Raw genomic sequence first — 15,855 nt, 5'->3', positions numbered from 1 at the left:
AGGCAATTGGAGGGTATGGTGTGATTTTTTTTTTTTTTTTTTTTTGGCTGATGCTGCATAAGCTCCTACACTTGCTTTCTTGCATCAGGTGCCACTACTACTACTACTACTACTACTACTAATCACTTTCACCTCTGCCAGTGGCTACTGTTAATCTATTAGTCCTTGTATCCCCCAATCTAGCAGTCTTCCGATCCACCTAACACTGCCTCGATGAAATATTCAATGAAATAAGCAAAGAAAGAAAGAAAACGAGGTTGAAATGAGGAGGAGGGGGATAAAGGAGTACTGAAAGAATTATAAAATATGTTATATGGGAAGTCCCGCAGAAAACTCAAGAACCATATTTTTTATTCTGAGAAATGTGGTTCTTGAGTTTGCATTGCTAACTTTGCTTGCTCTACCCTCTTTGAGTGCTGCTTGTGAGAACAACATGGTCATCTATCTTAATTTGAGATCACCTCGCAGGTGCTTAGTCTCCAGACACTGTAATCTGCAAAATTTAAGCCTTTCTTCGTAAGAGCAACACTTTGTTCCATTCACTAATCTTGTTGCCCTTCTCTGTACTCATTCCAGCAGCTCTACATCCTTCTTGAAATGAGGCTTCCAGACCTGTATACAGTACTCAAGGTGTGGCCTGGTCATTGCCTTATACAAGGGAATAATTACCTCCTTATCCGGCTAGAAAAATTCCTGTATATCATTGACAAGACATCATGAGCTACTCTTGCAGCCCATCTGCACTGCTCAGAGAACTTCATATCTGCCTGCACAATTACCTCCAGGTCCTTTTCATTCTCTACCACTGTCAGTGTAGTACCACAGAGTTGATACGTCACTCTGGGGTTGCTGCTTCCCATATGTAGCTCTTTACATTTGTCAACGTTAAACTTCATTTGCCACCTCTCAGCCCATCTGCTCAACTTTTCTAGATCCTGTTGCAGCAGCGTACTGTCATTAGTGTCCTTAACAACCCTGCCAACCTAGTCTCCTAACAACATCTTAGTGTCCTAACAACCCCGCTGCTCATTCCAATAGAAGCAGTGTAAGAATCACCTTCACCTCTGCCAGTGGCTACTGTTAATCTATTAGTCCTTGTATCACCCCAAGCTAGCAGTTTTCTGACCCACCTAACACTGCCTTATTAGCATCAGCAAATATTCTTGCACCCTTTCTATTTAAGTGTATCCCATCCCTGTAGAAGCAGTCTCTCCTGTTAAATGTCAAAAGCCTTTTATATCTCAACAGCCTTTTATGTTTTGGATTGTCGTTTATAGAAACAATCTAAAGTAAATTGTGACTTTACCATGAAAATGTCTGTAGAAAATGTATGGAGTGGAAACTGAATGTCTGTGTGACAGGGATGGAGAGAGAGAATCTGTGAACGATGTCATTGTTTAACTTGCTCTATTTTGAACAGGATTCTGAGTTTTAAGAAAGGCTTTTAGAGAATTTCCTCAAATGTCAAATAAGGTTTTACAGATTAGCCCAGTAATCTGGAAAACTTTATTTTACAAAGGGTAGATTTTGGTTTGGCTGTTTTGCGTTAGTGCCATGGCAACTCATTCTGCAAGACTTCAAAGTATTCACTGTAAACTGCATATGTTCTAAGCCAGACACATTTGACAGTTTCATATTTTTTGGCAGGATGAAAAAATCTAGGGGGGGAACCCTACACTTCTGCCTAAGATCACCTAACAGTCCTTCTCGAAAAGGGTTCTATAAAGTTATTATGTAATTAATAAAATTGCATAAGGATGATTAAAGTAAAGTGCTAATAGTTGTTCCGAAGAAAAATAATACCAGGAGAGAAACAAAAAACCCACTACAAATATAGTGATATTCTTGAGAATTATCACAATTCATAGTACAGTATAATCTAAATTTACAGATGTTTATTATAAATTTGTACGTTAAAAATTTGGACTTTTGAATATTTTTCTCAAAAAATTGATAGCTATTTGGTTAATTTTCAAATTTGCCTTTTAAAACATTTCATCATAATTTAAGAATTCGTCATAACTTATACAGGAAGTCCTTGCATAACGCGAGTTCGATTAACGCGCATTTCAGTTAATGCTATTTGAAAAATTATACCACTTTTCACTTTACACGATGCAAATTTCCAGTTAACGTGATCTTTTTTTTTATGCGATAGTTGAAAAAGATTTGAATCACGCGTTAAGCTTACTGCGAGTAGTACGGTCAATAAACAAACGTTTGCCTGCTGCCCGCCTCGGTCTTTTCCCTCTGAAGAAGAAGTGTTACTTGTTTGTCTCCTGCTAATAAAGTCAATGCACACTTGCATAAAAATTCAAATTTTTAAATGAGCCAGATGAAAATGTTACCGCGAAGGAGATAACAGTAAAAGAATTAGATGAAATCTTTCGTATTGGATAGAAAGTCAAACAAAAGGTTTGACGTTCTCTGCAATATTTATTTTGCCAGGGCCCAGAGAAGATTGTTGTCGGCTATCAGAAATTGATTGATGAAAAGAGAAAGTCAAAACTGTTCAAATATTTCCGCAACAGTCATTTCTTCATTGTGTATTTAATGCAGAGGTTCCCAAACTTTCTCGGTTCACGGCGCTCTTAGTGTCTCAGTAATTTTTTCAAGGTGCACTCAGACCAAAAGAAATACCTAACAGTTCCGCTTAGTAGTTAGGTCCAAACAACTTAACAAGAAATGTTGAAACTGTGAACTACCTCGAGCTAGTAGTTCGCACGGTGTCTGACAGATGTTGAGTATCGCTGTGTTTCCCTCGAAAATTTAAAATATTCCGTAGCGCGCAGTTTGGGAACCACTGTTTTATGCAATAAACATTTAATTCCATAATTATTTTCATTATCTTTTACATTGTATACAGATAAAAGTTATTTAAAAGGTATTTTTAAATTTCTTTATGGACATTCCAGAAGGTCAAGGATCAATTATAATTTTTCCTATTGGTTATTATATTCGATTAACGCGTTTCCATTTTGCGTGATGCACTTGCGGGACGAATTAATCGCGTTAATCAAGGCCCTCCTGTATTTCATTTCCAAAAGCGGTTTACACATCTTCATAAAAGCTATTAAATCCCTAGCTCTTGGTGCCGTGAAGGGTTTGTAAAGTCATAATCCCTGCATATACCTTTGCACCTTACAATAAAGATCACTTATTTATTTACATTTAATCCTGATAGCAGACTTCTTAGGAACCATTTGCTGTTCGTTTTTGAGATTATCAGCATAATAGATCATATTGTACCAGTATATTATGTCTGCATAAATGTGTTTGGAGGCAATTTACATGTTGTGTTAGATGAAAAATTCAAAATTATCTCACAGGAAAAACCTACTAACTCAACCCTAAGTGAGGAGGACTAGGAATTTCTCTAGTCTCCACCGAATTTGAATCTTGACCACTCCAAATGAGTAACAAATGATAAAACCACTATATTGTCACAATGGACCACTAGGAACTTGAGTCACTAAATGTTTAGCAGGGATAGCAATATTCAAACCTCACAAAATTACAAGTTTGTGAGGTTTATCAGTTAAATTATATACTGTATATGCATGTGTGTGTGTGTGTGTAACTTACCAAAATACTTGTTATGAGGAAAACTCTTTTGGGATCCACTCTAGGAGAAGCTTGTGGAATTATATATGAAGGATCATTCGTATAGCTTAATCCACCATGGTCATACCATGTTGCAATCTAGAAAACCAAATAAATTTTATGACATACAGCAATAGATAACTGGAAATAACTTATAACTTTTATTAATTATTCATAAAAATCACCAAAAAATAAAATGTAAAAACTCAGTTTCTTGGATCTCCTTTACAATTAATGAAAGGATTATGACCTTTAAATGAATTAAGATATCCTTTAAGACTCCAATGCATTAAGGGCTTAAGCCTCAAGCTGCGAAAGAGATTAGACTATGTGTATTTAGTGCAGTTGCATCATTTATACACAGCTAATTACAGATTAGAAAATTTGCAATAGCGGCATCGTTTAAGTTACATCTCATATTGTGAATACCTTCACGACGAGTGGCCATGACATTGCATTACTTTGAGTAAGTAACACTTCACCCGAAGGAGAAGACTATTATTACTTATTCTCAGTGGATACCACCACCCAGATGGCACCGTTTCAGGGCTATTTTGTATTTGTGTGGGATAATAACTCGACTATCCAGTTGTCCCTATTAGACTCAGAAAAGCAAAAAGGTAGAGGAAAAGTAATAGTAGGAGTGGAAGAGGAAAAGAAATGGTGTAGAAGAATAAAAGGGACAGTAACTCCTTCAACTCACACCACTCAAAAACTCCTTGAATAGGCAACGCTTCCCCAGTGGAGAAGGCTGTTGTTACCTATTCTTGGAAACTCCGGACATCATCAGGCTCCCGTTTCAGGGCTATTTAGCCCTTCTTCGGTGGGTGGGTAGGTACCCAAGTGATGTAATGATGACAAAACAGTTGTGAAGTATATTTCCACAATATGAGAGATGCCTGATGGTGTATGCTATAAGTTAAGACTCTAATGCATTAAGGGCTTAAGCCTCAAGCTGCGAAAGAGATTAGACTATGTGTATTTAGTGCAGTTGCATCATTTATACACAGCTAATTACAGATTAGAAAATTTGCAATAGCGGCATCGTTTAAGTTACATCTCATATTGTGAATACCTTCACGACGAGTGGCCATGACATTGCATTACTTTGAGTAAGTAACACTTCACCCGAAGGAGAAGACTATTATTACTTATTCTCAGTGGATACCACCACCCAGATGGCACCGTTTCAGGGCTATTTTGTATTTGTGTGGGATAATAACTCGACTATCCAGTTGTCCCTATTAGACTCAGAAAAGCAAAAAGGTAGAGGAAAAGTAATAGTAGGAGTGGAAGAGGAAAAGAAATGGTGTAGAAGAATAAAAGGGACAGTAACTCCTTCAACTCACACCACTCAAAAACTCCTTGAATAGGCAACGCTTCCCCAGTGGAGAAGGCTGTTGTTACCTATTCTTGGAAACTCCGGACATCATCAGGCTCCCGTTTCAGGGCTATTTAGCCCTTCTTCGGTGGGTGGGTAGGTACCCAAGTGATGTAATGATGACAAAACAGTTGTGAAGTATATTTCCACAATATGAGAGATGCCTGATGGTGTATGCTATAAGTTAAGACTCTAATGCATTAAGGGCTTAAGCCTCAAGCTGTGAAAGAAATTAGACTATGTGTATTTAGTGCAATTGCATCATTTATACACAGCTAATTATAGATTAACAAATTTCCAATAGCGGCATCGTTTAAGTTACATCTCATATTGTGAATACCTTCATGACGAGTTGCCATGACATTGCATTACTTTGAATAAGTAACACTTCACCCGAAGGAGAAGACTATTGTTACTTATTCTCAGTGGATACAAGATGTAACTTGTATCCACTGTCATGAAGGTATTCACAATATGAGATGTAACTTAAACGATGCCACTATTGCAAATTTGCTAATCTATAATTAGCTGTGTATAAATCATGCAATTGCACTAAATACACATAGTCTAATCTTTTTTGCAGCTTGAGGCTTAAGCCCTTAATGCATTAGAGTCTTAATTTATATCATACACCATCAGGCAACTCTCACATTGTGGAAATATACTTCACAACTGTTTTGTCATCATTACATCACTTGGGTACCTACCCACCCACCGAAGAAGGGCTAAATAGCCCTGAAACGGTGCCGTCTGGGTAGTGGTATCCACTGAGAATAAGTAACAATAGTCTTCTCCTTCGGGTGAAGCATTACTCATTCAAAGTAATGCAATATCATGGCAACTCGTCGTGAAGGTATTCACAATATGAGATGTAACTTAAACGATGCTGCTATTGCAAATTTGCTAATCTATAATTAGCTGTGTATAAACGATGCAATTGCACTAATACACATAGATATCCTTTAATTCATCCATTTACTTGGAAAGATTATATATAGCCATATAACTAAATATAGTGCTTTCTTCAACAAATGTATATATTTTTAAGTGCATTAATCAGTGAAGAATCAATATATATATATGTACAGCTTGATCTCTTGCTCAAAGTCGCTTCTGTGTGTGTGTGTGTGTGTGTGTGTGTGTGTGTGTGTGTGTGTGTGTGTGTGTGTGTGTGTGTGTGTGTGTGTGTGTGTGTGTGTGTGTGTACTTCAAAGAATTTTTTATTGTATAATATTTAAAAACATGCCAGCCCATTTTTGGCCTTAATTATACAATGTATCCTCGCTGGCAGACTCCAAAACAATTTTTGATTACATTTAGGTGGTATTTTGGTCCTTTCCTCCTTCAACACAGCAATCAATTCAGCTACTAATTGCAGGAATATTGGTCTGAAGAAATGTCCAATTCATTCGAAAGGTGTTCAATGGGGTTGAGGTCAGGAGTCTGATTTTCACTTTCATGTTCTCATTTAACCATGGTCTTGGTTAGTCTTTAGCATTTCTTTGTGAGTGCTCTTATCTGATATATAAATTGATTTCATCAGCATAGTGTGAATAGTTTATCTATCAGTTGTAATGATGCACTAATTTTTTTCATTAAGTGGGATGTTAATTACTTTAAGTAACAAACAAACAAAGTATTTATTTCAAATAATCTGTTTCATTGTGTTAATAAATAATCTGTGTTTGCTAAAACTGTGATTCTTGATTTAAACAAAGGTTTTTTTTTTTTGTTTTCTTCCTTTAAATATCTGGTATGTCATGATTTTAGGTGTATAGTCTTTTAAGATGGTAAAATTGATCATTATGCAATATACTGGTATTTTTTGCTACTATACATTGATGAATGTAGAAACTATCTTTACAAATTCCTACTTTTACATTATTTATATATTGATTGAGTTGAAACGGGGCATGCAAAGTTTATCGTAAGTCACGCTTACAGCAGTTTGAAAATTTCCCACATAATTGTTACACCCCTGTTTCTTTCCAAATTGTAAAGCCAGCATTAAAAGTCCAAATATTATGGATATAAATATGATATATTTCTATAAATTTTAAACTTCATAAACCTGCATTATTCCTATAAATATATGTAAATTAACTGAATAAATTTATCTGACATCACATCAGAAAACTTGAAAAAAAGAAAACTATATCATGATAAATATTTAAAACATTTGTATATCAGCATGATTATTTTTTACCTTTGAATATCCCAAAGGCTTTGTTTCTATTATATCAACAGCATATGCTTGCCTGTAACCACTGTCATCAAACTGGACATTTCCTGTAAGGCCCATAGGAATGCGTATCTGTAAAATGCCAATAACTAAATGAAATCAAGAGTTTTTATAAAAATATTCATTGCACAAATTTAATTCTAACTTTTGTCAGATAAACATAAGAATCCTTTTACTAAATAATAAAGTTATTTGCATTTTAAAAGTTATTTTTTGAAAAGTGTAAGGCCTATTTCATTTTTCAAAAATTAGTAAAAATATACAGCATGCAAATGAGGACTGTAAGTAGTCAACATGGTGATAATGCATATATCTGTTGACAATAGAGACTAAAGTGACCTCATCAGAGAATAGCACAAGAGATTTTTAATGAAAACATTAACAAAATTCTCTCAGGGGCTCACATCTGGTGAGTATGGGCTTGGCACACTCAGGGTCCTGAGCTGGATATTATCATTCTTCTCTTTCTTGCTGATTCCTTTCTACTTCTCTCTCTCTCTCTCTCTCTCTCTCTCTCTCTCTCTCTCTCAGGGTAACTCAGGAATTTTTTTTTTGGCTGGTGCAGCATAAGCCTCAGGCTTCCTTGCACTATATGACTAATAATAAACACACCTTCATGTGACTTACATTATAAGAAGATTTATAAATAACATATTTATCTATAATTAATTATTTACTAGCTGAATTATTATTTTAATAATTCAACTGGTAAATAATGTTAAAATTTCATTCCTTTTCCATTTAAAATAAGACATTTTAAAGTTATAAGTTACACTTAGTCCAGTCTAGATTTACAAGTCTCTTACTTCAAATACTTTCAAATTGCCAAAATCTGCAAAACATTATACAGATCTCTTTAAAATAACAGGCTTTTACTTTATGTTTAACTATTTCATTCACTGTACCACTGACATTCATATTAATTATCAAGAACACACTGAAAATATGAAATGCTAATATGAATTGTGTATACCTGTTTTATATATTGAGTAATAAATTTTCCATACTCAAAATTGAGGTATTTTGATTCTTGACATCTGAGTGATTCATTTCCCCCTTTGTTATTGTTGTTGTTGTAATTAAAATGAAAACCATTTGGCATTGTTCTCAAAATATGGTGAAGTCCCTCTGCAACTAGGTGAGCACCATCATAACTGAGAATAGCATTAATCTATAAATATGAAAGTTGTTTGATTTAGTTGAATGTTATCAGTATTTATACTGTAGTTTAATTTCTGAAAATGTTACTCAATATTCATTATATATGAATGAATAAATTATATATTGAAAAAAAGACACTTTTAATAAAAAATTAATACAATTAAATACTAAAATTTTTAAAAAAACACAAACACAATTATAAATTCTGTATTCTGTAATTCAAAATTTATGCAACCAAAATGTTAGTAATTAAATTTTGTTAATTCTTTTACTATTAGATTATGCAATCAAGTAATTATAATAAATATAATGATAATAATTACAAAAAATTATTTCGTACTGGTGAATTTAGACATTTTTCTTGAAATTTAGCTTTCGTGTTCCCATATGATTTTGAATAATTGTATAATTCGGCTACAAACGCATTCAGACACGGAATATAATATAAATGTGTGTCCATTCTTCAGAAAGATATCACGTGTCCTTCAGTCTCCCTAAAAGATTGCTCAAAGAAGTCCAACAAAATCTCTCCAAAAATGTCCTTCCACATGCCATGATAAAAGTGTCCCTTTTCTTCTTTAACTGAAAATACAGTGTACAGACAAATAAAGTATTTGGTGCAGCCAAATACGTTTTTCATCTTTCTAAACATTATTACTTTATAAATTAGCATTTGCATTAGTAGAGGCATATGATGCAAGAAAGCAAACTTATACATATAGCATCAGCCAAAAAAAAAAAAAAAAATCCCCCTTCTCATTTTGCCCATCCATTCACTCCAAATGTTTATCTAGTTCTTCCTTGAACTTATTTAAGTTGCTGACCTCCACTACAACAGATAGAAGTTTGTTCCAACTATCATACTCTTTGTATTCATATATATAAAAAGTTGCATATCACACACACTCTTGGTCAGGAACATAATTCTCTATTACATCAACATTTTTATAGGAATACTGGTTTTGACTTCACTTGATGTTTGTTTCAACTTATGACACTTTTCTTGGAATGTAATTTGCAGTAAGTCTAAGGATTAACCCCGGGGGCTCACATCTGGTGAGTATGGGCTTGGCAAACCCAGGGTCCTGAGCTGGATATCATCATTCTTCTTTTTCTTGGTGATGCCTTTCTACTTCTCTCTCTCTCTCTCTCTCTCTCTCTCTCTCTCTCTCTCTCTCTCTCTCTCTCTCTCTCACACACACAGGGGGGGGTAACTTGGGAATTTTTTTTTTTTTTGGCTGGTGCAGCATAAGCCTCAGGCTTCCTTGTACCATATGGCTAATAATAATAATAATAACATGTACTTCGTAGAAGAAAAAAAAAATTTAAATATATCAGCTTGTAAAACGTAGAAATCATTTAAAATATTACACCAATTAGTCATAGGATATATTTCTTATCACATATTTCAGATCAGCACAAACTAAATGAATATCATGATGGATATAACGCCTTATATATAATCATAAGGCAAAAAGTAAAAGAAATAGGAGAAAAACAAAATTAATGAATATAACAAAGACAATAAACATTAGCAAAATATAATGTTTTAAAGTTTAAAGATTACATTTGGTTACCGGAACATGACTGTCACCAGCTCCAATCCAATGGTCAGGTTGAAGATTAAGCCAAGTTGTCATAAGCTGCTGCATGGCGGGTGAATCCTGGTCAAAGAGTTGAAATCCTGTAATATTCAATGCACCTAATTCAACTGAATGTTGTGTCCAGAACTCTTCACTAACCTGTACAATAAAATCTAAAGCTGCATAATTTTCTTTTTTTTTAATAATCAAACATACTTTTAATTTTTTTTTATTTTTATTAATAATTATTATTATTAAAATTTGTCCCCAGAAATACAAAATGGTATATCTAGTTTTCATATTCTTTATGTAGAAGAAATTTTGTCGCTGAATTTGAATGGGGAAAAATGATAACTCTAGTCAAAATTGATGTTGATGAAACTGATTAAAAAAAAAACAACACAAAGTCCTGAGACAAGACTTTGTGGAAATGGGAGAAAAATAAAATTAATAAATATAACAAAGACAATAAACATTAGCAAAATATAATGTTTTAAAGTCCTGAGACAGGACCTTAATCTGAGAAGCAATAAAGACTAACACTTTAGCATCATTTTTCATACAAACTTCCAAAATCATCGTTATAAAAAAAAAATACTGTACACTAATGATGGTTTAGTAAATAGAGATAAAAAGCTAGTGCCATATACTACAATTACCATACAACTCTTAAATTAAAACAATCCATCACTTAATTTCAAAACAGTTCAGAGAATAAAAACACAATCAAAGGCTCTTACTGGTTGCATTAAAATGAAGTGATAATTTTCTTTTTCTAAATGGATACTGTGAACATGCTTTATGAGAATTTCTCTGGAAAGTTTTGAATCAGTATCCAGAATGATATTCTTTGAATTATTAGGATCTTCTTCTTCCAAACTATGCAAAACAGAAATGGCTTCATTTGCTGTTTTTATATGTTCTATTTTTTTTACTGGAATTGGTAACACTGTAGCCATCCGCTGCAGAATTGTCTGTAATTTTTGTGCCCCTGAAATAAAAACATAATCAGCTATTTTATAATTTATTCCGTACTATTTCATAAAAATAAAATATTCATTTTATTTTATTATTATATTATACACTGGAAATTCATTTGCATAATTAACAGATGGAGATTGACCATATTTTTAATATGTAAATCTGGTAAATATGATTTTAGTGGGTAATACATTTAAAAAAAAAAAAAAACTTCAAGAAATCTTAAGAATTAGATATGTTTAAGAACAGATAAACAAAGCAAGCAATTGTATAGTATTAGTTGTATCATCCCTGGTGCAATATAATTTATTTTTTATATAATTCTCACTTTTCTCTTTTTGTTTTAGACCCCCCCCCCCATTTGTCCTACGGTGGTATATTTCTGTTACTGCATGAATTTTTAATTTATGATATTTGATATGATATCAGATTTGTATATGATAATAATTTATGATATCAGATTTGTATATGATAATAATTTATGATATCTGATTTGTATAGGTTCATGCCATGAATATCCTTATAATTATGAGGTATGTATTAATTACGCTAGTTTACAAATTTAAGTTTGTTCACTGGGGTTTGAATTTCAATAGGTCCTACTGCCGAAATATGTTGCTGTGATTTCAAATATGACTTAAATTTTTTTCTATCACATCCAGATACATCACAATTTAAGAAATAAAAAAGTATTGTTTTTTACGAAAGTATATAACTTTATTGTATTTAGTAATGACAAATTGATAGGATTACATTTTCATATATCAAAAAATACATAAATACTAACAAATATTAATCAAAATTCTGAAACTTTCATTAATCAGACCTTCGTCTCTTTGTTTGAAAAGAACGTTTAATCGTTTTTCTTTTATGTACAGTGCCAAGTTTCTCTCTTTTTAAACACCAGCAGTAGTCAGCCATCATGCTTGTACCTCTGCAACCAAAATGTTATCAGGACATAAAAATTCCATCAGGACATTTCCTTTATGTCCTGATGGAATCTCTCCCCTTGTTCTTTGCTCATCTGTGCAAGATTTTCAGGGGAAAATTCAAGATGGGCATGCAAAAAGTGAATTTTGATGCTCATATTGCAACCTAAATTGTGAAGCTTTTCAAGCATATTTTGAACAATTTTCTTATAATCCTGTGATTTATGATTTCCTAGAAAGTTTTCCATTATACACTTTTAAAAGCAATCCAGGCTTCCCTTTCAACGTCAGTCATAGTAGTTTCAAACTGACTGTTTAAAACCAATTTTCTAATTTGGGTACCAATGAAAATACCCTCCTTAAGTTTTGCGTCAGATAAACTGGGAAATTTACTGCAAAGGTACTTAAAGCAGTTGCCATCCTTATTCAATGCTTTAACAAATTGCTTCATTATGCCTAACTTGATATGCAGTGGAGGTAAAAGTATTTTATCTGGCTTCACCAAACTTTCGTGCACAATATTTTTTGAACCCGCTGTAAGATTGTGCCTCCGAGGCCATTGCTTCTTTGTCCAATGCAGTGCATTAGCTCTGCTATCCCATTCGCAAATAAAGCATGGCATTTTAGTGTACCCACCCTGTTGCCCCAACAACATACATAACACTTTTAAGTCTCCACATAGTTGCCATTCGTGATCTTGATTTTTACTTTTCTTCAGAAGCAACTTTAGATTGTCATAAGTTTCTTTTAAGTAGACTGAATGAGCAACTGGCACAGATGTGTACTTATCTCCATTATACAAACACCTTTTAAACTAGTCTTAGAAGAGTCTATAAATAGTCTCCATTCACTAGGAACATATGATGGAGCTCCTAAGGCACTTATTAAACCAGCGATATCACTGCAATATACGAGAGGACCTTCTCGTGAAAAATACTGTATAAACTCCCTTTCACGATTTCTGTACAAGGAAATTGATGTACCTGGAGCAAATAAGTTCTTCGCTTGAAGTCTGGATCCCAGAATTTCAGCAGCATACTTTGGAAAACCTAAGTCCTTTACTAAATCGTTCAGTTAGACTTGCATGAATTTCTGTGGCGTTAAAAAAATATTTTCTGGTTGATAACATTCCTCTTCACTAACCTCTTTAGTTTCTGCTTCGGTGGAAGAAGATGTGGACTTCAAAGTTTCTGGTGGAGGTTTTACAGGCAGATCAGGTCCATGCAGAACTGGTCTTATGGCTGACAGTAGATCTGGATATTTTATGTCCTTTTTGTTTTTTGAATTGTAACCTTTAATGTCACATACACTAAAGTAACATTCGGCAGGGCTTACTGGCTCGCACCACACCATAGGAATAGCAAATGGCAAGCACACCTTTTTTCCTCGACTCCATGTTCTAAGGTGTTCGACACATGTATGGCATAATTTATGCAGTGCCCACAATTTATCCTGATCGCCTAGTTTTATGTCAAAATATGCATAATACGATTTTTTTACAAAATCGGTAATATTTCGCCTCTATTTTACAGGAACAAAACAACCACATATGTAACAAAATATGTAGGGACTGTTTATACACTTTCTGGTTGCCATACTAAAAGAAAACTAACACACAATGAGAGCTCACGACGATTTTTACAGGAGTACTGTGACCGCATAAGGGATGTGCCACTTATATAGGCTCTGTGGTTGAGTGGACTGTACAAACAAGTGAGTGCATGCTCAGACAAGTTTAACCTGTAACTACACACAGAAGTCTCTCAGACTCTGCTTGGAAAATAAATTTCTGGGAATCACAGATGGGCCAGAAGAGTGGGGTGGGGGGCTGTCTACCTTTCTGGGTCAAGGTCGGCTACCTTGCAGTGTGTGTGTGTGTGTGTGTGTGTGTGTGTGTGTGTGTGTGTGTGTGTGTGTGTGTGTGTGTGTGTGTGTGTGTGTGTGTGTGTGGTTATGGGTTAAACATGCACAATCTGTTGTATTTGAGGCAAATATTTGATACTGATTACGAATATAGGGGTATAAAACTTGTAGACCATTGCAGAAACTATAGTTATGTACACATTTGCGTATAATACCTAGGTAATATTTTGCTAATGAATTGTGAAAAATCTTTACGTGATAGAAACAAACAGACTTTGGTTTAGTAATCAGTAAACATGCATAAATAACTGCCACATACTTTTACTCAAACCCCAGATACACTGTAAACAAGTGAATTATCAGGTATGTATTTAGATGCATTTTTTGTGGGGGAGGGGGACCTTAAGCCTCTACCGTAAACCAACTGACTGAGTCTCTTTTGAAAATATTCTGCTGGTTTGTTGTTCAGACTTCAATGGAAATTAAATTCAGTCCTTTTCAATATTCTGCTTATTTCATATCAACCACGAGGAATCTCTCTCTCTCTCTCTCTCTCTCTCTCTCTCTCTCACGCACGCACGCACGCACGCACGCACTTCAAAATTGGAAGACACTATAAGTTAAAGCTTCTCACACACACATACACAATTCAAAAATGGAAGACTATAAGTTCAAGCATTCATATATTATCTAAACAATTATTTGCTTTTAAAAAGGCAATCAAGATGCGTGAAGCTTATTTTCCAAGTTTTATCAAGGTCTGATACTATTAATTGAAAAAATTCTTGTTCATCCATTTGATATTTTGATTTAAAAAATATTTGATAAATTAAAGCATTTCTGTTACTGAACTAATAAAATTAAGGAGACTTTAAGCAGGTGATAATTAAAAAATACAAAAATATATTTTCCAGTGTAGCTGAAATTTCCAAAATCAACCAAGTACTTACCATCTCCTGAATTATATATATAAGTAAGGGAATCCCAATGATGAGATCGCATCAAATCTATCACTGGAAGAGTCATGGGTGGAGCAACGCTTATACCAAACATAGCAGCCATTTCATAATTTACTAATGGAAATACTGGACTAATAAGTGGCAGATTAAATTCATTGGAGAATGATGCCAAGGTAGGATACGTGACAGAATCTGTAGAAGCCATTATTAAAATAACTTCCTTGTTCACTAACTTGCACACTAGTGGAGAAAATATAATATACAAATATAATAACAAATATACAGCTCAAATTTAATCTCACAAATAATAATAATAATATTAATAATAATAATCCAGGTAATCAACACCAGTAACTATAGAAAATACATCGCCAAGGAGCCTGGAGTGTCCGATGACATATGTTGACGATGCCACCTGGCCTCAGAAACGATCCAACACATCACCGCGGGATGCAAGGTGATCACTCAGACTGAGTACATTCATAGACATGACCAGGTAGCCAGCATAATATATCAGAAGCTAGCAAGGAAATACCAGTTGATCGAAGAAAGTGTACCGTACTACAAGTATGAACCCCAGGCAGTACTAGAGACCCCAACCCACAAGCTGTACTGGGACCGTGCCATAATAATGGATAGGACAATCCCACACAACAGACCAGACATAATCCTTGTGGACAAGAAGGAAAAGGCTACCTATCTGATTGACATAGCGGTACCCAACACTGGCAACCTGCAGAAAACCCATGGGGAAAAAATCAAAGAAGTACACAAACCTAAGACAGAAGATCAAAGAGATGTGGCATATGCAACAAGTAACAACCATCCCAATCATTGTGTCAACCACAGGTATGGTGCCAAAGAACCTACATAACAGCCTAGCAGCAATAGACCTCCCAGCGAACATCTACAAGGAACTCCAGAAAGTCGCAATCCCGAACACTGTAGGATAGTCAGAGAGTTCCTTGACCAACAGTAACACCAGACATAACAACAACCACCTTGTGTACTTGGTAGCAATACTCGTCACAAGGTGGAACCCCCAATCAGGGGGAAATAATATAAGAGCAATAATAATAATAATAATGAAATATTTAACATATTCAGTTTATCAGACCACAAACGTAAAAGTGGCCGAATTCCCTGTTGGAGT

General features: G+C 34.4%; 1 protein-coding gene across 1 annotated transcript in view; it reads right to left on the bottom strand.

Annotated features, from left to right (window-relative positions):
* Positions 1-15,855, bottom strand: part of LOC150082073 (glutamate receptor 1-like) — a 60,831-nt gene that overhangs the window by 21,384 nt on the left and 23,592 nt on the right. Inside the window, exons 3-8 of the mRNA XM_090380421.1 lie at positions 14,694-14,942; positions 10,711-10,961; positions 9,965-10,129; positions 8,200-8,397; positions 7,191-7,298; positions 3,586-3,702 (exon numbers count right to left, since the gene is read on the bottom strand). Of these exons, the coding sequence (XP_090236547.1) occupies positions 3,586-3,702; positions 7,191-7,298; positions 8,200-8,397; positions 9,965-10,129; positions 10,711-10,961; positions 14,694-14,907 (1,053 nt within the window). The 5' untranslated portion in view covers positions 14,908-14,942. The remainder of the gene's footprint in view (positions 1-3,585; positions 3,703-7,190; positions 7,299-8,199; positions 8,398-9,964; positions 10,130-10,710; positions 10,962-14,693; positions 14,943-15,855) is intronic.

Source organism: Mastigoproctus giganteus, chromosome 8 (assembly GCF_048544385.1).
Source record: "Mastigoproctus giganteus isolate SK-2022 chromosome 8, ASM4854438v1, whole genome shotgun sequence".
Taxonomy (NCBI): Eukaryota; Metazoa; Arthropoda; class Arachnida; order Uropygi; family Thelyphonidae; genus Mastigoproctus; species Mastigoproctus giganteus.
This window is presented reverse-complemented; position numbering and strand designations above follow the sequence as displayed.